At 39.3% G+C, this 26934-nt stretch overlaps 2 protein-coding genes across 4 annotated transcripts in view; both read right to left on the bottom strand.

The window, feature by feature from the left end:
* Window positions 1-21951, bottom strand: part of LOC101786621 (serine/threonine-protein kinase ATM) — a 46398-nt gene extending 24447 nt beyond the window's left edge. For all 3 annotated transcript variants that reach the window (XR_002677785.1, XM_022826866.1, XM_022826867.1), the window contains exons 1-40: window positions 21751-21951; window positions 21556-21670; window positions 21318-21461; window positions 20186-20347; window positions 19911-20106; window positions 19590-19749; window positions 19361-19491; window positions 19201-19288; window positions 18962-19065; window positions 18236-18334; window positions 17645-17701; window positions 17367-17442; window positions 16435-16518; window positions 15278-15319; window positions 15098-15168; window positions 13521-13569; window positions 12664-12735; window positions 11600-11737; window positions 11411-11500; window positions 10546-10733; window positions 9392-9998; window positions 9249-9317; window positions 8990-9154; window positions 8316-8441; window positions 8102-8229; window positions 7192-7348; window positions 6742-6788; window positions 6573-6636; window positions 6392-6466; window positions 5560-5682; window positions 5149-5334; window positions 4427-4551; window positions 4269-4338; window positions 2910-3037; window positions 1886-2027; window positions 1663-1803; window positions 1445-1543; window positions 1321-1367; window positions 961-1159; window positions 646-864 (exon numbers count right to left, since the gene is read on the bottom strand). Coding sequence is in view for 2 of the 3 variants with exons in the window: in XM_022826866.1 (XP_022682601.1) it covers window positions 646-864; window positions 961-1159; window positions 1321-1367; window positions 1445-1543; window positions 1663-1803; window positions 1886-2027; window positions 2910-3037; window positions 4269-4338; window positions 4427-4551; window positions 5149-5334; window positions 5560-5682; window positions 6392-6466; window positions 6573-6636; window positions 6742-6788; window positions 7192-7348; window positions 8102-8229; window positions 8316-8441; window positions 8990-9154; window positions 9249-9317; window positions 9392-9998; window positions 10546-10733; window positions 11411-11500; window positions 11600-11737; window positions 12664-12735; window positions 13521-13569; window positions 15098-15168; window positions 15278-15319; window positions 16435-16518; window positions 17367-17442; window positions 17645-17701; window positions 18236-18334; window positions 18962-19065; window positions 19201-19288; window positions 19361-19491; window positions 19590-19749; window positions 19911-20106; window positions 20186-20347; window positions 21318-21461; window positions 21556-21670; window positions 21751-21828 (5061 nt within the window). In the remaining variant the exon portion in view is untranslated. The remainder of the gene's footprint in view (window positions 1-645; window positions 865-960; window positions 1160-1320; window positions 1368-1444; window positions 1544-1662; window positions 1804-1885; window positions 2028-2909; window positions 3038-4268; window positions 4339-4426; window positions 4552-5148; window positions 5335-5559; window positions 5683-6391; window positions 6467-6572; window positions 6637-6741; window positions 6789-7191; window positions 7349-8101; window positions 8230-8315; window positions 8442-8989; window positions 9155-9248; window positions 9318-9391; window positions 9999-10545; window positions 10734-11410; window positions 11501-11599; window positions 11738-12663; window positions 12736-13520; window positions 13570-15097; window positions 15169-15277; window positions 15320-16434; window positions 16519-17366; window positions 17443-17644; window positions 17702-18235; window positions 18335-18961; window positions 19066-19200; window positions 19289-19360; window positions 19492-19589; window positions 19750-19910; window positions 20107-20185; window positions 20348-21317; window positions 21462-21555; window positions 21671-21750) is intronic.
* A 402-nt stretch (window positions 21952-22353) lies between these two features.
* On the bottom strand, window positions 22354-26227 carry LOC101778539 (mediator of RNA polymerase II transcription subunit 17). Its single transcript, XM_004967890.3, has 9 exons — window positions 26007-26227; window positions 25450-25565; window positions 25150-25348; window positions 24947-25060; window positions 24679-24764; window positions 24205-24598; window positions 23597-24058; window positions 23194-23514; window positions 22354-22842 (listed from the first exon to the last, which is right to left on the bottom strand). The coding sequence occupies exons 2-9, from the start codon at window positions 25539-25541 to the stop codon at window positions 22525-22527; spliced, it is 1986 nt and encodes a 661-aa protein (XP_004967947.1). The 5' UTR covers window positions 25542-25565; window positions 26007-26227; the 3' UTR covers window positions 22354-22524.
* Window positions 26228-26934: the final 707 nt, after the last annotated feature.

Below are 26934 nucleotides of genomic sequence, written 5' to 3'. Positions count from 1 at the left end.
AAATGAACGAGCACTCAAGGTTTCAATCCAGTGCCATGCTGGCACAAAAGGGTAGGTGCTTTAGCAGCCAGCAGAGGATAGCATATAGGCTCTGGTAGGGTGGGAATGTAAATCTAGAAACAGGAAGGACCGGGTTTCTTTGCAATCTCTCTATTCTACTAGGTGAGCCAGAGTGATTGCTTGTAAGGGACCGGGTTTCTTTCTATCTTCTCTCTTTAATACAAAGATACGCAGCTCTCCTGCATGTTCGAGAAAAAGAAACAGGAATGACAGTTGTAACAAACAATTCTATCTTCTTAATGCAACGAGACACAATTCTCCTGTGTGTTCGAGAAAGAAAAAGTTTCAATTCCAACACACATTAAAATGTAGAAAGGGTAGAAAAGAAACTCAAAACTATAGGCTGATCAGAAGAGGGTTTGTGCACCTGCAATATATGGCATTCTAAGGAAGCTATTTTTTGGATGACACTATTCAACGTGGTTTTGGTGCACATTAAATCACCATACCACAAATATCATTAGATACATTTTTGTGTGCAAGCTAGATAAAAAGTTATTCTAAAGTGGTATGAAGGTATAAAATGCTGCGGCAGCATTGACGTCGCAGTATTTGTCAGAGCTTTACTCAATGTTTAACACATACCCTCAATGTTTGTGAAGCGGCATCTATTATCTCTACAGATTCATCAGATAAATAAGTCTTCAAAAGTTTCAGAAGCTCAACCAAAATATCATCAGAAATACCATAGTCTGAGCACAATTTATCATCCTTGGAAGCAGAACCACTATGTAGTTCTACAGGATGCTTTCGAATAAGGGTTGGCAGATGGAATATTACTTGATGTGCATCAGATAAGCCAGCCTGTGTGAATATTAATGAAAAATCAAATAACTGAGAAGAGAAAAATGCACATCAACATACTGCAGCATGAAAAGGGATGAAAGACTGAAAGCACACCCTGGAGATAAAATCAGCAACCACCGGAGAAGCTTCATTTGCTACAGGAGATGAGCTACAAATGTCAACAAGAGTCCATACAGCAGAAACTACATCTGGGTCACTGCACCAGCAGTTAACTATGTCCGTATCAGCAGCAGATAGATCGCTTCTACTGATGATTTCTCCCAACAATAACTTGTTGTGATACATACGAAGACTGAGAGTACAAGAACAGCGTGAAAGAAGTGATGTCAGAAAAATGGAAAAGGAAAAACATAACACTTTTTTTTAACTTTCTAAGCTACATATTTTGCACTTTCCAGTTGACAGGCCCATTTTAAAAAGCACTACATGCAGAGACAAATAGGTAAATATTACCTCAACAAGAACAGTTCCGGTGGCAAATGAGGAGCCCTATTAACAAACTACAGGAAGTAAAACATAATGAATCAGCTCATAATAAACATTAGGAAAAAAAGAAAATAATAACAAGGGGAGGAACCTTTAAGAACTGATCTCTTGAAGCATAGGAGGCAGAAAGTGAAGTGTGAAACTCTCGTATATCTTTCAAGCAATCAAGACAAGGAAGTGGTTCCAACTCCTGTAAGGCCATTGAGAATGAAATAAATCAACAGAAGAAATGATTATGCAGCTAATGAAAAGAATAGCACAAAGCTACCAGTAAGAATGCATTAGATACATAGAGGAGATGAAGCATACTCTTATGTAATCATAAAGCATAGGATCAGCATCCACTGTCAACTGCCGAAGTAAAGAAAGAACCCTTGATGAATCTGCAATACCACTTCTTTCTTCTTTTTCATTAGTTAGGCAAGCAGTGATCAATTTTGGAACTAAAACCTGTAACAGTTCAGTTGGAAGCACAGGTAACCAGAAGTTCATTAAACAGAATTAGTATCAGAGAACTGTTTGTGAAATCCACCTGAAGCTGCCTGCCAAGCACTTCCACAGTTTCGGCAGAGGAATTTCCATCAAAATAAGCCAACAATTTCGACAAAATATTACAGCATTGACCTTGCAATGGTTTTTGCTGGATGTAGTTCCCCACTATACAAATAATATAGCTGCAGTATAAACATAAAATATCTCGAAGGTTCAGATAATCATAAAGCCATATAAACTCACAATTATCTCTAAGACATAGTTACTGTTATGGTAGTGGGACCGGCTCTAGGCCCGGGCCCACTGTACTGTAGCGCGTGAACAGTACCACAAGATAAGGTTCAGTTTTGTTTAGGTTTGTTAGCAGGTTAGCTATTTGGATAGAATCTGTTAGTTGGTTTGTTAGTAGGCGCCTGATCTTTGTTAGTACGAGGGAGGGTGACGAATAGGTTCTTCGTGCTATCCCTAGTTCTACCATATCAGTTACAGCATGCAATATATGTAGCAATTGGTAACTGCACTTATTTTTATATAAAATCTTCTTGTAACAAAGAAAAGGAAAAACAGAAGAGCAGGACCCACTAGGATAACAGAGGAAAGTGTTTTTTCTCATCTTCCAAAAATGATAATCATGAGTCTTACCTTCTTGGTGTTTTCTGAAAATTAATAACACCAACCGGTGATTAAACTAAGGCTCATAGGATGGAATTAACTCACAGCAAATAAAGTCAAACTAAGATAGGAATTTAGAACCTAGAAAATATAAGTGCTGTTATATGGCAAGTTACTTGTCCTCATAAAGCATTGAACAATGTATTTCCAATGGCTGTTAACATGAGCATCATTATAGAGGAACCACATAACAAGTGGTTTTTTTTGGCTATTTTTTTTCTTTTCCTTTCTTGGAGGGGGCTTGATTCTTTTGCCATGGTAGCTGCTACATTATTTTTTTTTTGGCCAGGTAATTGCATAGTTGTTGTACTACCCGAACTGCCAAACAGGCAGACATCTTGCAAACACAGCACAAGTATTGAAACAGGAAACAGTTCAAAAAAGACACTCACAAGCAAGTGCTCTCACGAACCACTCTGTGTCCAAGTACATCTATCAAAACTTCAATTGCACAAAGCCGGTTACCCATGTGCCTGGGATGGCAAGCATCTGCAACTTGCTGGTGTATTGCAAGTAGGAACTGCATGAATAAAGAATGCAGATAGAAGTTGGTCACAATCACAGAATGAGCCACAGATATTACATGCATCACTATTTGTGAGAATAAATAAATAAGATAGTAAGGCAAACACCATATACCCAAATACCAAATAAATGGTGAAAAAATGTGAAAGATTCATTTTCTAAGAGGGAACAAAATACATATAGTATTCTAATCACAGTGTAAGCAAACCAAAATACATCTACATAACCGGCAAAAATACAAGTATACAAACAAATTGGACAACAATGGATATGCAACTAGCAATAACTATTGAATCTTATACAAAGAAATTTCCTTTTGATGTTGTATCTTCTTTACTTCCAAATGTTGATATCTGAGTTGTTTCGAGTTTATCATTAAAGTATGACCTATCCTAGATGATGAGTTCCATATCAGAAATAAATATACACACGACAGAGTTGTACCACCAGTGTTATTATGTGGGTCTGTTGTGAATCTAATCGAGTCCTGCTACACATGCGAACAGACTGTATGATCGAACTTCTGGTGCCTTCTGTGGTTCAAATTAAGGATTCAGACCCACACAGAAACACTGGTGCCTTACAATCTGGTGTGTATATAGCTACTTCCATCTAATCCCTGCTTTGAACTAGTCATACAGTCCAGTCATATGTATAGCAGGACTCTTCCATATCCCCTTTTTTGTACCAGATAAAAATAATAATTTATAGCACAGGAAGGATACTGCAAAAGAATCATCTACGCAGGTACCTGGTACCATGTACATACATCCATATACTTAAGAGATATGAACAATTATATCTAAGATGACACATAAAATAACTGCTCAATGGGAAGTTATCTATGTATCCGAGCATAACAACAACAGTGGATGCTAAACTATGAAGTCTATATCTCGCCATACATCCTACCAGTAAGTAGGGTTCTACTTTTCAGTTTTAGGTCAATCCCATTACCCAGTGGATGCAGTAATTGGGCTACTAACCACACTTTTTTGGAAACTAATAGGGCAAATTTTAATTTCATTTTTCTATTATTTATTTTCTCATATTTTTCCGTTTTCTTGACACGATAAAAGCATTGGTACCTCAATAGTACGGTACCAGATTTTGGAAACCTGATACTACCTAAAATAAAAGGCACTGCAGCATCTAGGGGCTGGACAGATGCATTATCCTTTGGAGATTCCAAATTGAGAAATAAGATAAGAAATAAAACAGAATACCTTAAATACTCTGTCAGCACGGAAGATATTAATTTTATCAATAACAACTGTGTGAGCCAAATCATCGTCCCTGAAATGTGAAACAGTCATGATACTATAGTTCATTGCATTAAAATGTAGCTATTAGAAATGCATTCGGCCAATGAATGAGGTTGTACATGGTATCCACAAATCCATCAACGACCGTTTTCACCGAAAGTGCAACAACCTCCTTGGAGAAATATGGGATTTGTGACCCATGAGAAGATGATGAAACCGAGAGCAAAAGGGCAACAATTGAAACCTAAAAATAGAAGAATGAGTGTCATAAGAAATCAAAGCTTGAAGTGGCTTTACACAATTGTAGATAATAAAATAGACACACCAGAAAGTTCTGACAGTATGAAAGCCAACCATATCATAATTAAGGATGAAACTACAAATTGAGAATATGCTGGCATTGAGCACAATTTGTGCCTTTGAGGTAATGCAAAGATCATCCCATTCATGAAACTTCTGTTTTGCACTTTCAGTCAGTAATTTTCAAAGACGACAGATGTCAACTGCCAGGATAATATTATCCTAGTAGCTATGAAGATTTGGCCATCCTCGATTCGCAGGTCCAAAATGACCTCAACAATTCTGACAAATCTGTTCTACATACTCCTTTTGAATAATAAATTAGTATCACATCCATGGCACAGTACAACACCATAATCACAAAAAAAAAGAACATAAATAATGCTACTTCAGTGTCATGGAAACATGATGCGACAAATAACCCTGTTTAGGGGCGGTTAAAATACTTACAAGATATGATAATAAATACAAGATAAAATACAATGGCTAGGGAACATCATAAAGTGTCTGGATTAAGGGATGTTCTACTCAAGCAGCATACCATATGTTTTTTGATGAGATCGTCACGCTCAAGCTCAGAAATTTCACCGAGCTGCAAAAGTGATTCACACAAGGCAGTTTCCGCTAAGTCCTTCTCTGGCCCTGTACCACATCTGGCGGCAATGGACAATCCGAAGATTGGAACAAAGTATCTCTTGATAATGACGGGCAAAGGTTGCGATAAAATCTGAGCCACAAATATATATAAAAACGGGATTAAAGCATGGAGACAGCACCTAAACACAAAATTTGTAAAATGTGTGGTGAAACCTATTTAGAGAAATATGATTGAATAAATGATGTACTTAGTCTCTGAAATATGCTTTAACAGGAAAGGTGGTGTTCTATGTAACTTTAAAATGATGCTACCTCAGTACTGACTAGTATTTCTAGAATAACAGTAAGCATTCACCTTCGATATCCAATTCAGGTCAGCAGCATCACCCCTGAGAATAAGGAAAGGCAGAAGCCATAAGCTACAATGTTCAACAAAGTTCTTTGGCTCAGCCGAACCATAACCAAACATTTCTTGCACCTGTAAAAGTTGCGTCAGCAGTATAGGACATTACAACTTTGAAAAAAATTAAGTATATTAAATATGGTAACAACTGAAAAAAATAGCTTATGGACATCATCATGGCATCAAGCATAAATAACTTGTTCCCCCCAATTATAAAAGTTAGTAATTTAAACCAAGCAAAAAAAACATGCAATACAGAGGTGATGGAAAAGTGCAGCCAGGAAATGTGAGGGGAGAAATATTTTGTAAAGCAGCTTAATGTTCTTGTGGATATAAAAAATGTGACTTATGCCTTATCAAAATTCAAAAATGATAATGGTTTTCAAAATTCAGTCCCCAGTGCGACAAGATGCATCAAACTGCAGTCAATACAGAAAATAAAAAAATAGGAATCTAGCTAGCAGTGCGTGTTTGAAAAAAAATCTAGCTTGCCGTGTGTAAGGCTAGGGTGGTATGATGGTTCAAGTATGTGCTTCACAAATGTACATAGACAGGGGCATACAGGCTTTTACTCGTTTCATCTACACTGTCATGTATATATTTACTAATCGGTCCATGGATAACTACCAATTAAAGTGATCAAACATTCAAAAGGTTCACATGATTAAAGTTTGGTTAATCTCACAATCACAATCATTTATAGCACTACAGAGACCTAAAAATCATATTGAGAAGCAGTGCTGACATTGAAAGCATATTCAGAAGCATTAGAACAGAAAGTTACCTCAACAAGTGAAACTAGACTCATCTCGCAAGCAACCCATCGAAAAAGAATCGGACCCATCACTTGGTCTAGATACTGCATACCAGAAAGGTAACCAAAATATGTGAACTGTAATGCCAGCAAGTCATTCTCTTTTAGAATAAATTATAAGCAAATTATTTCAGAGTCAATCCCCAGTCACCTTGCTTCGTGAAGCATAACCAAGACTTTTTGAGATGGAATCAAATAAAGCATAAGCTAATTCTCTGAAAAGGAAACAGCATAAAAGTAAAGGAAGCATCAAATTAGTTCCCAGTTATCATTAAAAAATCATGCATCAACATAAATACAGCTATAGGTTGTGAAAATACCGCTGAGAAGGCTCTATAGCAGCAGCAGCAGAAATCATGAACACGCACTGCAGAGTGAGAAGTCAAAGGACATAAAGCTCAGTTGAACAACCAAAATACGAATTGCATACAGAATATAATATGCATCATGAACATATTGAACCGAAACTAATCAACGTATGTTGCTCTGTGAGACCACACAAGTGTAAGCAAATCGAGACAACACGTGTTCTACAAGACTTAAGATATCACCATCAAAAGCGGGAAATAAATACTTCAATCTTAAGAATCAAGACAATTGTCAGACCCTTTTAGTTAATGTTCAAGGTTTATTTTTCTGCTCAAAACCATCATCTCTCACTCTAGCCCAAGGTGAGATGATGTTTTTTTTTGTAATTGGACTATTCACTCGCTCTTAATACAAAGATACGCAGCTCTCCTGCATGTTCGATGGAAAAAACAAGAATATACCTCAACTTCAACATCCTCACTGTGCACAGACAAATGAGCTAGTGTAATGAGGGCAGTTTCAATTACAAGAACAGATTGTGGACCAACAGCTAAGACTTCTCTAGCTGTGACTGGAGAGTTAATTGAGAAAGCCACCATCTTGGCACCAATAGTTGAGCTGATATTGAGAAAAAATTGGTAAGTCAATACTCACATTTATAATAGTGCTACATCTGGATGTCAACTATGATTTATCTACATTAACACATATCACCTTTTCAGTAGTTCAACTAAGTGACAGGGCACAGAAAGTCGGAAATACAAGAAAATCAGTCTTGCAGAGGGAAGTAGGATAAACCTACTATCAGAAGTCTTATGTTAACAACATGGGAAAAACACTGGATACAAGGTTGCACCTATTCCTAGCCAGTTCATTCCAGGTAATGATAATATCTCCAGCAGATTACTAATCCCGTCCCCAATGCCAAAAGAACTACAATTTAGGGGATAAGAGTGCTCCAACAGATTGCCAATCCTATCTGAAATACAAAAAAAATTGCTGACTACCAAAAATAGACACCCCTCTCCCTATGCATTCCCCTACCCAATTAACCGTTATTCCCCTACCATGCTACCGTCGAAGTAGAGAATTAGCTGCAATATAATCAGGAAAAATAGCAAAGCTCCAGTCATGTAGCATAGCAGTCAGCCATCTGCTAGTGGTCCATACAGCAATCCTAAGTTCCTAACTGTATTAGCAAACTTTTTTGGCTTAGGTGCTGGTTTATGATCTGAAAAGCAATAGCTACTATCTAAAATACATGTTTAAGATAAATGATAATGAACCAGAACTGTAAGAATTATATCAAATATTTAATTCATTTCAGAAAATTGACACAAAGCCATAAGATGTTAGTTGTCAAATACCTACCGAACATCATAAAATAATTCATTATGCCCTTCCCACGTTTGGAATAACACAACAATTTCCCTGGCCAAATACAACCTGACACGATAATCAGTATCATGCAGCATGTCAAGCAAACATCCAATCAGATCCTGCAATCATAATAATGGAAACCAATTACTAGTATAGTAGTCATTTTAAATGACAGTTCTGAGAACACAAAGAATATATAAATCACCTGGGCAACATCAGGGAACAGGCAAATAAAAGATGAGATGCAATCAATGAGCTTGATGCGAGAAAACCAATCTGCAGAACTTATCTCTGTAGCCTTATTTACCAAGTCTAATAGGACATCCTCGTTCTGCAGATAATAGGAATATACCTAGCAGTTAACACAAAACTCAATGGAGGATAAAAGATATAAGCTCATCACTAGTTGAAACTGCTGGTCTAGAATGATCAATCCAACCAGGGTCCAGAAAAGAACATTCGGAAATGGTGCTGTAGTACAGAAATAGATCATGTAAAAATTTAAACAACTATAAAGAAGTTGAAGAAGTTTGAAGTTAGCAGATCAGCAGAAGAAAACGTGCATAAATTATACCTTAAATAATTGCTCGACTTGATTAGAAAGTATTTCATGATTAAAGAAATGAAAGTCAATTTCATGACATGGTTTATTGTGGCTGCTAGAAGTCTAATCTAGTCTGAGATTTTGGTTCAATAAATCAAAATTCCCATCAAATACAAAATTAAAAGTTGCAGCATACAAAGCTCATATTCATACCTACAACAATAAATAAACTGTTACAAGACAAAAGCTACAAAAAAAATGTGACTCAAACAAATTAAGTGTGACACGGAAAGTCAATAGGGCTGGTCAGATTATATCATATGTCAAATACCAACCTCACTGAAAATCCCTTTGCATCCTTGTTGCTTTCCATCAGTATTTTGCCCACTGTTACGCAGAGCTACCAATGTTCTTAACAAAGCGTGTACATAAGCTAAGCACCCTGTAGAATTAAGTAATGAACTTGTGCATCTGTCCCTCGTATCATTTATAAGGTGGACCTGCATGAGCAAAATCAACATGTTAAAATTAAACACATAAGCCAGCAGTGCAGGTATAAATTTGGTATAATTGCAAATATAAGGCAGACAGTACCATGGAAGATACAGTTTTAGATGAAGCAGAGATGTTTCTGCAAAGATTAAGCAAGATGACCTGACAAACCTGCAAAAAGAAACCAGATGTTACAAGGATAGCATTGCAGTAAAGAACGTAAGAGGCGTGTTATAAATGTGTACCTTCACGTCACTTTCTTTCTCCACCAAGTTGTACAAGATCTCCCATGTATGAAGCGACGAAACTGAGAAAAAAGTTGAAATAATGCTAACTAGTTCTAGCTTCCACTCCAATGGTCGTAAGAAGCTACCCATATTTCCACTCCCACTAGTTGTGACAGAATCTACTTCACCAGAGTCCATCACATCAAGATCCATATCAGCAACACTACTTTTGCAGTCAACAATAGGATTTAGATCCTGTGAGTTGACACAAGATATTGGCAACACTTTTCCGGCATTCTCTCCATCAAAACTGTTCACTAAACTAGAGAGCTGAGAAAACAGCTGAGAAATTGCCACCAAGAGTTCATCAAGTAATTCAGTAACACCTTTGATAACCACAGAACTAACTCTATTATCAACTCTTGACAGATTAAATAATGGAGAAGATAGAAAGCTCTTGAATGAGGATAAAGCAGAGCCCGTTGTATCCAATGGTAAACTTAGGTTAGTGAGACCATGAGAAAGTTCATTGTTCCTCTTCATAACAAATGACACAATATGTTTTAGAATATTGGTGATATAATTTAATACTTCTTGCATAAGTGAAGATTTATCTCCCATGGCCCTGGAAAAACCTCAGAGAAACAAAAAGGATGTTAAGCATAACGATAGAGAAATATTATAAGAATTATTGGTGTTGCGTGATATTCAAGATATAGCTTGAGCCATTAAACCAGACCAGGCTGGCAGTTAAACCAGGGTCGGCCAGTGCAATGCCCATGCATGTGAACCAGAATAAACTGGTTGGTGCCAGTTTTACATGGAACCACTGGAAACCGGCCTATTGAACCACCCAGTTCACCAGCCTGAGAACCACGTGGACTGGACCAAGGCTGGGTCAAGACTTTGGATAGATGCATAAGGAATAAAAAAATGGGGGAGGATGGGGTTACCCAAGATCCCACCAATGGGGCGTTATCTTTTCTCCCTATACACGGCAAAATTATGAATTATAGGAAGAACTATATTGCTGTCAACTCAAGGCAAAACTAACTTATAAAGATATGATACTCAATCTCATTTGATCCAAATTTTTCTTGTAGATGTAAGCATTGTACCAATGATACACTAAGACATAAATGCAGGCTAAGAGATGACAATTAAAAAAATACCTTGACAACAATGCACGATGAACCAGATTGCAGAGAAGAGAACAAACAAATACAAGATTAGGTAAGTCCAATTTCTCAAACTGCTCATTTGAGGCCACAAATCCTTTGATGAAGTCCATGAGCTCAAGAAGCATTGGTTGCTGGATAGTCCCAGGAAGGTGTACGCGGTGGCATTTATCAGAAATAACCTGTTTACCAATAAAGCATCTTCTGTGACTTTATGATGGAAGCAATAAAACAGAAATTGCATTTCATGAACTACAACCACCAAAGTATGATTTACTAAGACAGAGAACCATGGTTGCAACCCTTGCTAAACTTTATTGAACCATTCAAAATACCAAGCACTAATAGATGGAATGCACCAGTACACTGACGCTTAACTAATAGTAAATGGCACCAATATGCACTGCAAAAGTGCAAAGTCAGATGAACTCTTTCAATTAAACCGCTTCCATGCTAAATTGCACAAAGTGTAATTGGTGCCATGTTGAGTCTCAGGTCTGATGAGCTTTTGTGGAGGTGGTCCGTAAGTGTACCATATATAGAGAAAGACCCCTCCATCTCCCAACATGTGCACAGCAAAAGTATAAAAAAGCCATGCAGCTCAAAGCATGCTTTGGTTTCCATCAACATCTGGAAGTGCTATGTATCATTTCACTGGGGAAGGAAATAGAGTTCTAGTTACAATATGAAAAAATTGTTTGTCCCAAAAAGCTTCAGCCACAGGTTCAAACCAAATCAAAGAGAGAAGAAGAAATAGAAGAATACATTACCAGGCAAAGTGTGTTTCAACCATTCATGAAGTTTAAATGGACTACTAGCAGAGTAACTCAGAAACAAAAAAGGACTAAGAGTAAAGCACCTTGGCAGAACTATCCAGAGTGATTTCTGATAAAGCTTCCACTGAGTAGAGCAGTTCATCTTTGAGAACCCAGCTCTCGTCCTCAAGAGACTTTATGACAACCGAATTGGCACAAGGTCAACAAATGAATAAGCTTAAAAATACTCGATGCAATCTGTAAAACCTTGTGATCACTAACTAATAACATACCTTGGAATAAATTTTACAATCACCAAACAGCTGTAATGTATCTGATGAATTAATTGGTAATGACGAAAAAGCAGCACACAGTGAGAAAATAGCTTCAGGAATGAGAACAACATTTTGCTCATTCAAAAGAGAGAATTCCTGCCATAAAAATGAACCAGTAATTGAGCTTGCATATCCCAAGGAAGAAATAATGGATGGTCCATTCCACCTGAATTATAGATGGATATAGTAGTGCATAGCATAATCACAAATACATTATGGAGTTCTAAAAGTGAACTAAAGTCCATTTACCTCTCTTATTCAACATAATGTTAACCCATATAGCACTATAACCTTTGTGGGGCAATTACAAGGAAAAGGCACATGCACACCCACTACTACACATGCACAGCAAACTCACAAACCCAGGTGTGCCCTTATCACACAATAAACTCGCGTACAGGGGCAAGTATTTTATCACAAAATGCAACGCATGAGTAAGGGTACGCCACCAGGATTTGAACCTCAGTAGGTGGAAATGTAATACCACGAATCCACTACCCTACCAAGTTTTTTTTTCTCGAACAACGCAGGAGAACTGCGTGTCACCAAAAACAAGTACAAACGGCCAGACTAAAAGCCTATAGTAAAAATAGCACAAATTTAATCATCATGGTAGCATATAGTAAACAAAAAAGCCCCAAACTGAAGTGCAATAACAGCATTGTATACATATGGCATCATCCATCTGTGTTTTTGTTCAATGCAGCAGCTACATCGCAATGAATCACAAAATTCACTTCTGTATATAAATGTCCAAAAATCAAGTTGATGATGCTTATACATATTATGTCCCTTGCCTAAATGTGTCACTATGGCACAAATTTTATTTATCTATCACAACAGACAATATGTACACACACTCTAGGACATATATTCGGCAAAAACAAGAATACAGTCATTTCTCAAGGAGTGCAGAATACTAGAACAAAAGTGGAACCAACAATAACCAGAAGAAAGTTTTTTTTCCCTCGAACACGCAGTGAACTGCTTGTTATTGCATTAAGAAGATATAAAGCAATAACCTTTGAATGAACTAGCTCCAAAGTCGATCTTAGCAGACTCTTCCGAATAAAGATAGAATTGGATAAGTCACCCTGCGTAGCATGTTATCAAAGAAAAGAATCATTATTTTTGGCATATTTGAAATAAAGAATATAAATAGCAACTAATTCACAAGTGACTGCAGTTGCCTTTTTTCCTTAAACGATGTAGGACAGCTGTGTGCCATTTCATTAAGAAGAAAGTATACCAAAGAGTACAAACCAGACATTAAACACACTCCAACGCACCCCAACACATTCACAAGTATACATGCTCGCCACGCACATTATTAAAACACAAACGAAATTAACTTTTTTCAGTTGGTCTTATCAATACACATTATCATGCTAGCTATTATGGACTGATTTACAATAATCATTTCTACATTGTAGTCTTGCAAGCATGGAGAGTACACAAAACTCAAGATTAGAATTCTCATCTTTTACTCATTACTCAGGTTTAATTGTTGGCAAAATGGGCAAAGGATAATCAATTGCAGCATAAGCACCATTAATAACTATGAATACAATTATGCACATTATAGTTCTCAAAATAACCAGCAACATGTTGCATGTGATCACTGAGCAATACGAAAACAAAAATACCAAAAAAAAAATCAAACAACCATTTGGGAACTGCAGATTCAACTACATAACCAAATCAATTGATACTATTTTTGAAATTAAACTAAAGGATTGAAAGAATGATCTCAGAATGTTCTCTACTGTCCCGTCCTGTTGACTTTACCTAATTACAGGAGTAAAATATATAGGAGAACAGTACTTCCAAATAGAAGAACAGTTGCAGTAACAAAAGTAGCATAAGATAGCAAACATACCTGAAAGCCTATCCTTGAGAAGTAACAAGCAATGAAATACAAAGCAGACCTAAAACAGCAATTAGGAGCAACAAAGCCTGTAAGCATCACTTCCATAGTAACCAACATGACAGCCTAGGAATTTAACTCGCAATAAGCCAGAATATTGAAAACGACTATATGCTACAACATCCACTTAAGTAAAGGATGTTGAATGAAAGACTAGGCAAAGATGTCGGACATATAACAGAATGATAAAAATGAATCGCCAGAACTACTATGCCACCATGAACATGACTTCACCTGACAATTGCAAGGAATCAAATCAATGGTGCACAAGTTACTTTTCTCCACAATCGCAGCCAATCCATTATGTTCTTGGTGCAAGCAAACACTTGATCACAATATGTTTGCAATTTTACTTTCAGTTTCAGGTTTATGAGAGGAAAAAATTCTTCTCCAGTTCCCATAAATAAAATGTACCATCATTGCATTAAGGAGCCTAAATAGCTTATATATAATGTAAGAATTACTTCTTTTTTCAATCCAACGATAGTCTCGACTCAGTAGTGATGGCAGATGAATTCATGCAAACGGATTGTATTCAACTGATAGCACAGGATTACAATATATAGATCTCGATTGGTGCAATCCTAACCACCTTGATTTATGGAAACAGAATCAAGGGAAGGGAGACCAGGGAGGTCACGCACAATATGGCAACAGCCTGTAGCGTTCCAGCCAGGTAACAGAGTACCGGCCAAGGGGGGCAAGGAAATTGCTAACAAGTAGATGTACATGTACATATCTGTAGCGATTGGAGCCCATTTTAAACAATCTTTATGAAATGTAAATGGTAATTTTATAATCTGCATAACTGTCTTAACAGCATAACACTTATTCAAAGAACTGACTCCTATTGCAGTCAACATGTAAGCAATAGTAACCGCCATTTCTCTAAATTAATCGTCATAAAATATACTCCAGCCCAAGAAGAGTGCTCTTTTAGGGCTGTCTTAAGTCAAACTATCTTAAGCTTGACCAAATTTATAAAGAAACGCAACAATATTTATGACACCAAATAGGTATATGAAAATATATTTCAAATCTAATGGTACCTATTTGGTATCATAAGTACTGGCATTTTTTTGTATAAACTTGGTCAAACTTAGGATGATTTGACTTAGGACAAAGCTAAAGAGCACTACTTTTGGAACAGAGGGAGTATATCTATATATGTTGAGCAATTTCACATCACTCTGCAGTTAATTAGGTTCAAATAATGTGAATTGGTCCGTGTAACATTTGAATAATCTCAGAGTGACTTAAAGCAGTCAGTTTAGAGTTCCAATAACCAAACGGGTATTATTCAAGAAATGGAACCTTCTGCTGCTTTTTCTATCTATCTGTCATCTACTATCAAAATAATAAAAAAGAAAGGTGCAGTCCATATGTCAAAAGAAATCAATGAAAAGAACAAAAAATGGAAGTGTCAACTAAGAAAAGTAGTAGCTAAAATAATGCCACTGTAGAAACTGAGGCAGGATAAATCAGTTGATAATAATTAAAAAGAAAAAAAAAGAAACAAGAAGGCATACGGTGATGGCATTTGTTTAAATATTTGCAGGTTCCATGTATCTTCTGATAGAAATGATGTATGAACTTGGTCCTGGAAGAAGGGAAACAGAACATAATATTAGAAACACCAAGTGCTAGCTACAAGTTTATTCATACCAAGTGCTGCACGGTAAATTGGTAACTAAGGATGACAAACTAACCCGCACAATCATTCCACCAAGCAAAATCAGCGCTGAATCAGCCTACAAAAGTACACACAGTTTACACAGTCAAAGGGTAGAAGTATATAGGTGCCACATGCTGTAATGAATTAAGAACTGTTTGTAAGATGGGACAGAAACAGTTCCCAGCGAAAGACTGCTATTGTACATAAAGAAACAGAGTTCTACCTAGAATTATTAGGCAAACAGCAACTCCAAAACATGCTCTGGAAGCATCATAAAACAGTCAAATCTTATAACCATCCAACTTGTCACATCAAATAAACTTATAAAAAATAAACTGATTGTGGTGCTAAGCTATCAATTGCAGCCTGATTGGTCTTTAAAAAAATGTAATGAACCATGGTAAATCAGATAGAGGTCACTACTTCAAACGCAGTTTTATAAGTAATAACAATGTGGCCAAATTTTAAAAGTTTCTGAATTCCACATACTCAAATGCAGTACCAGAGAAATTTAATTGCATTCAAGCAATTATGGTGATAGTTCACTGCTTTGCGAGAAACAGTGAGGCATCATCAGTATACAGAAGCTATTAATATAGAATAGTCCATCCAGTATGCGGACTAGCAAAGACATCATTGCATTTGAGAGTTTTGAATCCTGGAAATTGTGGAAAAGGAAAGAAATGGAAATAGAATACAATAACCAAAAAAGAAGTCAACAGAGTCATATTACTCTTCCATTTAATTGCTGTTATGGTAAAGTGGGCCGGCCCCAGCCAGAACCAGTTCAGCAGCAACAGATAGGATTAGTCGTTCAAGTTTGTTAGCAAATAGGATTAGTTAGTTTCGTGGATAAGATTTCTTAGTAGGTTTGTTAGGTGCCTTATGTCTATAAAAGGCTGCCGTGAGTCCTAGGTTAGGTAAGCAGAAAATAGATCAAGAGAGCATCTCAGAGCCTCCTGCGGAGGGCGAGTTAGCCGATCTATCCTGCTGTTTGTAACTCCATTATCCAATAAACAGTCCACAGCGATTGCCAATTTAATTTGCTAGAGTATAATGTTTGTTCAATAAACACCACACAACTTATGGCTAGTTAGATACCATTTCGTTAGGCTAAGTACTGTTTAAAAAATATATAGTAGCAATACAACCATATAAGAAAAAGGCCATATAGATATTAAGGGTGCTCACAACTAGTGCTGTGCTGCTAAACACAGGGAGTGCATGAATAAGAGAATTCCATATGTCTTGCCAGCAACTTTCAACAATTGACATCTGCAATAAACAAGTAAATTATCGCACAACATTAAGTTCACACTGCATTACAAAAAGGGTAAAACTTGGTTGGCAAAAGCACTGAAGCATTTTTCAGCAAGCTGATAACAATAAGAACGAATGTAGATTATAATCAAATACAATAGGAAAATAAGTTATTGCTCTGAGGAAGCATTAGACAAGAGCTACAGAGGGTGTCCAAACTTTAAAATGAACCAGTTGGAAAGCAGTAGCATTTACGCTATTAACATATAATAAAGGGTGGTCCCAATTCATGATATATGCATACAATTTAAAGGGTTGTCTATTGACTGGCCGAGAATAATATGTTCCTATAAAAATCTCCACAAGTTAGATGGTGTGGTTGCAAGCAACAAAAGTTGTTCTTTCAGCTAGATCAAAAATCGAAGGCAAGGGGATATCTAGATGACTGTAGTGTAAATGAGCTGCATATGACTCAAAATGCAACAGAGATCACTTAAACTTAAAAAGTAGCACCTCTTATGTAATCATTGATCCTTTCGAGAATAGATCTTTGGAGCAGTTTCCCCCAAACAAATCTAGGAAGAAAAATTCCCAGACTATATAGAGTTGTGTACAATCTTACTATCACTCAATGGATATTCCCAGACAATTACAACTTTGTGAATGTTCTCTTTTTGGACATTACGAGATTGCAGATGATGAGGCAAACTTTTTTAGGGCATGCTTATAGTAATTAGTAAGTAATATAAGGAGAACCCAGGCTAGTTGACTAATAGTTAACTCGAGCAAAGAAGCTAAGCACCAAAAACAACCTGAAGTTCAAACAGCACATGCAAAAGAAAATGTGGATTTGAAAATCTAACCTCGCTTTTTGTTAAACAAAATTGTGATTCCTCCCTAGGATTGAACATGAGCACCATGGAGAACTCCTTGAGAGCCCTGTTAAGAACAATGACAAGTTAAAAACTGCTAAAAGCTAAGATTGAAGCAGTGGATGATGATTTCTATATCATTTTACTTGGTCCCCATTTACATTTCAAAAATCTATAAATGAATATCCCCCCCCCCCCCAAACCCCAAACACAAAAAGAAAAGAAAAACAAAAAGGACAAAAGGAGGTATCAGTACAACCAAAACAAACCTGAGAAGCCAGAGTATTGAGTCCTGAAACTTTATGGCATTTGCATGGCTCAAGACACTGTACAACATAGCAGCAGTAGCCAATGAATCATATATTACAGAACAACCAAAGTGACAGAGTATAAACTAGTTAACATGAGCATCTTCTAGGAACCTAGTAATTATTGAAAGCATGTGAAAATAATTGAACTTTAGAGACATCCACCGTCTATTGTTCAATTCAATTTCAAAATTTAAAGATGTTGGTCATGTTCAGTTAGCATGCTTTGTCTGTGTTGAGCAAATAGCAAGTTATTTCATTCATCCAGCTTTAATAGAGAAGAAAAGCCATGCATGCATTGGAATTTATATAAGCTCATTTATGAGTTGGTGTATTTTTCTCTATACCATTGAAGAGTAATTTCAACTATGTGATTTGGAATGCCACATATCTGGAATGCCTACACTATACATCTGAAAACCACAAGATCATCACAGCAGAAGTATTTACTGCAAGCAGGCATCAGAAAGAAGGAACCGAAGCACTAGTGTTCAATTTACTAGCTATGGCAAATTATCACGTAAGGGAAAAAAACTATGAAAGTAAAGTTACCTTCTCAAAGCTTTGCAACTTGCTTCAAACCAACTAATTAGCAAAGATTTTTCCACTCGATATCCATACTTGTGGATCAGAAAACAAACAGAGCCGCTCCTGTGGGAGACCAACATAAGAAAAGCACAAAGTGAGCATAAAATGTTGTTCTCACCACTTAAGCACCAGGAAAATTCTCAATTGTAACATATCATTGTAGCAGCAAGGTTATCAATTGTAAGGGGCATGACACACAGTCCAACTAGACAGCACATTACATGCCGGGGTGTGCATGGACGAAAGTACCCCAAAGTACCAAACTTCTAACATTTATTAGAACATAATGGTGCCCAAGATTTAGGTAAGGAGGATTCAGGTAACACACTGAAATAGAATGACTTTACACAAGATGGAAGATTTTCTGTTCAGGGAAGCAAGGCTTGCATGAGCATCGTAAAGGGAAAAACTTCATTTGGTTTACACAGATATATGTGAGAAAACCGTATGTTCTTGTCAGAAGAAGCTATAGCCACCACACAAACAAGGAACCAAATTTAGAGCCATGGAGAAGTGCAGAAAAGGTGGCATTTATAACAAGCGGCTCTTGGATCTAAGTACTTACAGCAGTAAGGGTGGGTTCAAGCCTGGGAGGAACAAAACTAAGGGTACACACCTAAGCTTTAATAAATGACCATATAAAGGATGTTTTTCATTTGATGGGTTACAGATGATGAGTAATAAACTTACCAAAACAGAGATCCTTTCAAAAGGCCATCAACGATGAGGTTCATAATGTGCTCTGTCTTCAACCTTTTCTCCCTATTTTGTGTCTTCAGTGTGCATTTGTGGGCCTAAATGTTTGTATATGTTGATTGTAACCGTGCAAAGATGACATGTTGTATTAAGTAAAAGATTCGCAGTGAGTGCTTGCATGGCGGTGGGGATGTCTGTGTGCATATGCAAGGGTGGGATGGGCAGATTCATACCAGATAAAAAACAGTAGCAGACAGATCCATGCATTCCTCTTGGAAGCATCTTAAGGACCCAGCTTTCTCATCTCGAGGTGCCTCACACCTGCATTAATTGAACTTGATCAATGAAGAGCTCAAAATCATAAGGTGCTGTCAGTAACAGAAGTTGCACTACCATAGAAAACCAGGTCCGGTGTTAACATTTTTGTCCAGTTCCTTGATGATGATGTCAACAAGTTTTTCCAAAATCTCTGGAATAGCCCTAGCAAGCTTCAGCTGAACTTTTGCATAGGTGATGAACAAACTCTGGAACCAGAAATGACTATCAAATACATGAGGCAGAAAATGTGACGAGGTTATAATCTAAACAAAGTATACAATAGTGCAAGTCAGGTCACCAGAACCTTCAAAGCCTGATCAAGAGTTGCCGGCCAACAATGAAATATAAACTCTTGAACTACATGATGAATCTCCACAGATTTGTATCCCAAGTTTGGCCCATCCTTCAGTAAAAAGGTGTTAATGCATTCCATAAGTTTGCGGGTCAGCTTTCCCTCCTCCTCTCTGATTTCACAGAATCAATTTATTTATTAACTCCTGTCTGATTATTTGTGGTTTAGGATGACCAAACAGTCTCCAAAGCACAGATTTGACCATAAAGTTTTCTAGGCATATACCAACAGTAACTAAAAATATAATAAAGCACTTGGGCACAGACTACTTGCCTAATATGTGAAAAGATTGCACAAAATCCATTAATAACCTCCTCCCTCATGATATCAGGGTAATCACCCGGTGGGTTTTCAAGTAGAACGTGAAGTGTTAATGTACAACGGAAGGATTCATCCTTGGAGCTCGCCTGGTTGCTGAATTTTGCATTGAAAACTGTAGCAACCTTCTTCATGTAGAGCGCTACAAAACCTGACAAGCATGTGGGAAATATAAGAAACAAATGAGTGCTATTATATGAGCATACAGCACCTTGGATAAGGAAACTCACTGCTATATGTTCGAGGTTTCATCTGATAGCGGTACTCCTTAACAGCTAAAAGTTGTCTGAGAATCATGTTGTACTCTAACTGAAAGCTGGGGCCATCTTTTACGACCTCCCATACATGACTGAAAAGTTGCCTAGCAACTGAGATCAAAAGTAAGGAATGCCCTGCAATGACAGGTAGCTTCTTCTTGAATGAAATGCAGGATATATTTTTCTTCAGAGATATTGAAAAATTGATTGCATGCACATAAGGCATCAGAAACATGATGCTAGAAAGTGGAAGATATACATCTAGAACAAGAATTTACCAGAATGCTGAAACACACAACCCGAACAAATGCCAAGACTACATGAAAATTACCATCATTCTAAGACCAAGCTACGATCAGGGTTAGCAAAATTATACATTGAATATGCCTAGGCACCTTCATCCAATACTATACGAAATTGAATGCTATTGAACACGTTACATGCTCTGAAAGCTATAACAAAAAGACATCTCTAGTGTTAGATGATAAAATATTTTTTTAAGTTACATGTTATTTGAAACTTCATATAAGCAGGCAGATGTGGAGAGAATAAACATCATAATGTATGAGGAAGTAGCACCCTACTGCAAAATTTGATAATAACAAGAACATAAGATGTGTCATGTTACGGGATACACTGGGTATATGACATAGACAGCAAAAGGCACGCGTGTTCAATATGTAAAGACATTATATTCCCTTTTTGAAGGATTACAAGAAATGTTTTTTTAGTCACCTGCCAATTGAGATACATTATCTAACACAATTCATGCTTGGTCAAAACAAAAACATATGTGATTTTTGTTGTGTAAATCCATACCATGATCTGGAAACAACCAACACTCTAGCATGGTCTGGAAATGGTTTTGATCTGAACTGATAGACTGATAGTGACATGCCAGAATTCCAATAGTCACAAACTGACATGCAAGAATACCACTCTCTATACTATAGTGGAGAGATAAAAATCAGAAGTGACTACAAATAAGACCATCACCTCATCTCTACTGAACTACAAACATATGTTGGTGAAGTTCAATTAACCGCAGCAAAGCAAACACTGTACAGCACTGCAGATGTCTGAAGCCCTTCGAATTGGAGCAAACCTGATAGCTTGACGTCCTCGGCGCACTGGATGGCGACGCGGAGCATACGCGCGGCGGTGCTTTTGGTGGCCCCGCGCTTCTTACCCGAGATGTCCTCCTTGACGCAGTTGAGGAGCGCCAGGATGAGGAGTGGCCACGTGGTGGCTGCAAGTAAACAGGATCAGCGATCATCGGAAACAAAAGCGAGAGCTCATAAGGCAATGATACCACAAAAGCGAAGCGAAATGCACGAGCTGACCTCCTGTGAGGTGGCCGTGGCCAGGCTTGACCCTGGCGGTGTTGCGGCCGAGGAGGCGGCAGAAGGAGGCGGCACGGTCGCCCTGCAGCCATGTACCCAGCAGCTTCACCCCCTCCTGCGGGACACGACGGAAGCGGTCAGCCGGAAAGCAGGCCGGAACAGTTGTTTGTTTCTGCGAGAGGGAGGGGCACTCACATCGCGGACTCTGGCCCGATCGGAGTGAAGCTTCTGGATGACCTCCTCCACGTCGCGCGCGGTCGCCACGCCCGCCATCAAGGAGGGAATCGGAGCTAGGGTTTCGTCGGGTAGGCCGCGGCGGATGCCGCGGGCATAGGGGAAGCGGGCGCGGCGGAGAGATGGATGGAGATGGCGGAGAGAGAGAAGGGAGGGGTTTTGGTTGGGTTTTGGGGACGCGAAGGGAAACTGCCGAGAAAAGGGAGGAAAGCGAAGGACACGGGAGGGTGGGACGTCTGCGATTGCTTTTTCGAAATATTTCCAGGGAAACGTTTCAATTGTTCTCGCGACATCCATAAAATTTTGACCTTCCTGTAAAGTCTTTCGTGAAATATTAAATTTTGGCTTGAAAGCTATATCTCTTAGATCAGCTTGCATTTTAAGGATTTTGTTATAACTTAGAATTGTAGTTCCCCAGATTTACATTTGATTTCTTTTATTTTATCATCTACATTTTCTGAAGGATATTAAATATATTTTCTGGTAAGATTGCATCAAGAAAAACACATCGTAAGGCCTCCTTGCTTTCCTCTTCCTTTTCCAGTTTACTGATACCACGTGGCATAAAAAAAGGCTAGCATATTATCATTATCATTTAACGAAGGCACATCAGGTGCACAAAATGCCAAAGCTTTACATGCTCTCAAATACAACAGGAATACACATCAGTTCTTCAGCTTAAGTAGACCAAGGGGCGCAATGCGCAAATCTGATCGGGCCAAGCTGTTAGCAGTCTTAGTGTTGGACACCTGTGCTGCACAATTTTATCAGGTCCATCAGGGTGGAGTACAACACTTCCAGAGAAAGATACCCCAAAAACCTACGCTTCTCCAACTCCAGATTATCAGCTGACATCTTTCCCTCCTCCGTCGGGTGATCAACGGTGAGGTACCACGAGATGCACCCATAGGCATCATCCGGATCAACATGTGCCACAAGTCCAAGCGTTTCGCCTTGGTCAAGATCGAAGTAAAGGCACAGGAAATCTCTAGTCACATTCATCCCAAGAACCATCGCTTCTTCATGAAGCCAGTGGATCACTTGGCTGGCGACCTGCAGACACAAGGTAAGTTATCAACCTGTTCTTGCAGAATAAGGTTCACTATAGCACTGGAAATAGATTGCAGAGTTTGGTGATACAGCCAAATGACAATGGACATCGGTTTTCGGGAGGGGCATGAGGTAAGATTTGAAGTGCCACGATTCAATATTCTAATCATGCAGAGTTATGTGGCAGAGTTTGACCCTGGCATGATAAAATGCACTATCTCATGGGCAAATGAATTACTCTGTTGTTTTTATCTCCTCAATTAATTCCAGTGGTAGTTTACAGGATAATTTCATCACACAGATCTACAAGATAGAAAAAAAGAATGACTCAAAAGATTGGTGTCACACGTTTACCTGCTGCAGAAGCATCATTGGGAGGTCTTCCAAGTCACAATTGTAACTATTTATTAAACGTCCATCAGATGGCTTCCCAGTCAATGATCCAGCAATGCTTGGTGAGCCTTCACCCATTAAACTAATTTGGCCATCTTTCAAGATAACCTTTGTATTAAACTGCGACCTGGATTTGTACCTAGGCTCGTGAACATCTGAAGGCTTTGTGATTCGATCAGCAGCCAGGATAGGCTGAGGAACTTTCAAGCAGAGAGACCAAGAAGATGTTCGAGAATGCCATGTAGGAAGAGAACACAGATGGAGATAAGGAACCCTACTAACCTGCAATAGAGAAAGGGAGTTAGAATGCCAGTCTACACCCCAATTATGTCCCTACTGATTAATAACAGTAAAGTAGCTGTACCACACTCTCCAGCTCCAAGTGTACTTTATTAGAAAATATCCTGTGAGCCACTGTCATGCAGAAATGACCAAGCAGGCCACATTCTTCAGGTGCAATCTGAGCAGGACTCTGGTAGCGAACAACAAAACGTGATTTCTCCCTGATTTTTCTAACAATCTTCTCATGGAACATATGTAACAGGTAAATTTCTAAACTTTTGGGGTTAGGAAATCCTCTCAAATCCTTGTTCAAAGATTCCTGCTTCCCATTTACAGTGGCTACTGCAAGATTTCCAGAATACTCCGAGTCCATATGATCTTCCTGACCTACTGTTTCTGAGTCACTATTCTGTCCAGAGGGCACAAGCAAAAGACACAATGAACACTCCTGGCCAATTGCTAATTGGAGAAAATCTTCGCACATTCCAGTAACATTGATGCCTTGAGATTGGGTAAATGTGTCACGGATCACCATATCAAATACCTACACGAGATATGCACTAAATTAAGTGTGATGGTATACAAAAATAAGCCAAAGAGCGAAGGAAGGACTTCCGTTATTATATCTAGAAATGTTGCTCTAGTTAGTCAGAAGAGAAATTTTCAAGAACTCATAGGCATTTAACCTACCTGCTCCTCAAATATGGACTTGTGGATGTCGCGAAGAATGGAATGGGCTTGTTTAACAGACTTATTGACATCATCATTCTCCAAAGCATCCTTATCGGTTTCAGAAGAACTGCTGCTTAAAGTGTCTTCTTTCTTTTTGCTGGCACTGCTTTCTGCATTATTGGCAGTGTCTCCATAAAATTGAAGGCTCAATGAACGGAAAGACTTCTGCGGAATTTGAACAGATAAAGTGCCTGAAGAGTCTTGATCAATTGGAACTAAAGACAATGGTGATACGCGAGGCATCGTTGTTGTGTCTAACTGATAACTATCAACTAAATCAAACATGAAGCCCTCACTTCCTGGACCACTCCCAACAACCCGTTGTCGCTTCACTTTCCAGTTCTGCTGCAATCTGCGGGAGCATAATCACTTATGTCAAAAGCTTCAATTTCGAAGAGTTTTTAGATTCAAAGTTTCAACAAAAATGAGTACCTTATTAACGAATTATAGAACCTAGTCTCCTTTTGAAATTGTTGCTCCATCGTCTTGGCAGATTGTTTGAAGTACCTTGACAAATGCTGAGAGGTCCCAAAAGGCGCAAATGAAGATTGCACCAGTAAGCACAATAATAAACAGCAGAGCTTCAAACATCAATACAGAAACATTCTCTACTACAGTTCCTTTCAACTCTGGTTTTATTATTTGCAAAAGTCAAAATATGCTATCTAATTAAATGGGATAGAGATGGCACAGAGCATACCCGAAGGCGCTGGAGCTTGGTGGCAGCAGAGACTGCCATGTCAACAAGTATTTCGTTTGGCTGCGACTTGGGCTTAGTTGTCGAGGCGACTGCCACTGCATCATTTGCTTCAACCTGCAGCATAATTTCCAGCATAGTCAGAAACAGTTGCCTGCATGGCATTCACAGAGACTGAAATTGGATGTGTATATGCATGTATCAACCGTGCCAATGAGGTCAATCACGACAGAGAGCTCCTGCTGCGCCTGCTGCAGGCTCTCCATAAGGCCCTGCCACGGCCATGCCTGCTGAGCGGTGTCGGCCTCAGCTGCTTTCTTGGCCTTCTTAGCATCCTTCTCGATGACCCAGGAGAAGTCAATCCGGCGGATGGCTGCAAGGTGCTGCTCCTTGTTGCTGGTATCCCTGCAGCCGCAGACAACCCAACAAGCACAGAGCAATGGAGAAGCAAGTGAGTTCCAGGGTGGATTTGAGCAGAACAGCTGAGGGGTTTGCAGACCGCTTACGGTGGATAGTGCTCGTTGCCAGCCTCATCGATGGCCTCAAGGCGTTTGATGGGGAGCTTGTCTAGGTCCAGCAGCACGTCCCCTTCAACCATGGCGTCCCCCCTCCTTGAGCAAACCTTATTTCACAAAAACAAAATGGACTTTACTGACGCTTGCACATGCAAGATTTGGGGCCACGGCATGCACAGTCCCGGTTCCATGAACCCGGACTGACCCTGCCACCGCCGGCAATGGCGCCGCCGGCCGCGCCACCCACAAGCCGCCCTCCACCCCGCCATTCGCTAACTGAGAAACCCGCTCGCCCCTGCCGTCGGCCCGTCCCGCCGGTTGTCGTCCGCCGCCCTGCCTGCGGCGCCCCGCAGCCTCACCTCGCCACCCTCGATCCGCCACCGCCGCCGTGCCTACTGCCGCCGCCAGACGCTCCTCTAAGCCCGCCGGCCATGCCTCAACTCGACGACCACGAACCCCGACGACCCCGAACCGAAACCCTAACCCAGCCACCACCATGCCTCAATTCGAGAGAGGAACGAGGAGCAGGAGCAAGGAGGAGGACCCACCTCGTCGCCGGCCGTCTACCACTGCCCACCAGAGTTGGCCAGCAGATCTCCCTTCCGCTGAACTCTAGACCAAGGTAGGGTGGAGCAGCGCATCCGCCACAGAAGTGGACTGAGGGGCCGAGGTGCCGGGGACGGGGAGGGTCGGCGGCGGCGGCGATGCGCCGGGACTCGGGAGTCAGAACCAAACCAGGAAGCTGTGGGCTGCGCGCAATCAGGCTCTAGTGGCCCACGAAACTTCCGGATAGTTTCAGCCCATATACATGTATATGTCTGAATCTAACTTTTTTTTTTAAGTTAAAGTATTTTATATTGATCAAAATTATAGAGCATCACAAATATTTATGATACCGGATATACTATAAAATTATTTAATGAAAAAACTAGTTGTATTTATTTGTATCACGAATGTTAGTATTTTTACTATATAAATTTAGTCAAAATTGAGATGTTTTAACTCTTAAAAAAGTTGGAATGACATATACTACCTCCGTTTTTATATTTGACGTTGGGACAGCTTCATTTTCGAACTAATCTTGCTGTTCTAACGTCAAATATATGAAACCGGAGGTAGTAACTATGTATGCTTGCGCGAGGACCGAGCTGTGGGGCTCGGTTGGTCAGCCGAGCGGGGGCTGAGGCTGCCCTCCCGCAGCGCTGTTGCCGCCTTGCCGGCGCGGGAGCCTCACCCGGGGTTTTTCTATAGCGCCGAGGGGTGTCACTAGGATAAGTAGACACGTGACGGAATGCTACATCCAGTCATTCTTTGGATGATATCTTTTGTGATGGCAATCTTCTGGTGCAGAACCAATTTTTCCCTGGACGAGGGGCGATGATGCTCCAGACTTCTATAAATGGGCCGGTGGCTAGCGATTTGACTAGCATCAGGTTTTAATGGAAGTTCTTTGTGGATGAAAAAAGTGTGAATTAC

The sequence above is a fragment of the Setaria italica genome, chromosome V (genome assembly GCF_000263155.2).
Source record: "Setaria italica strain Yugu1 chromosome V, Setaria_italica_v2.0, whole genome shotgun sequence".
In the NCBI taxonomy this organism is placed as follows: Eukaryota; Viridiplantae; Streptophyta; class Magnoliopsida; order Poales; family Poaceae; genus Setaria; species Setaria italica.
Note: the sequence above shows the minus strand (reverse complement) of the source record. Positions and strands in the feature narration are given on the sequence as shown.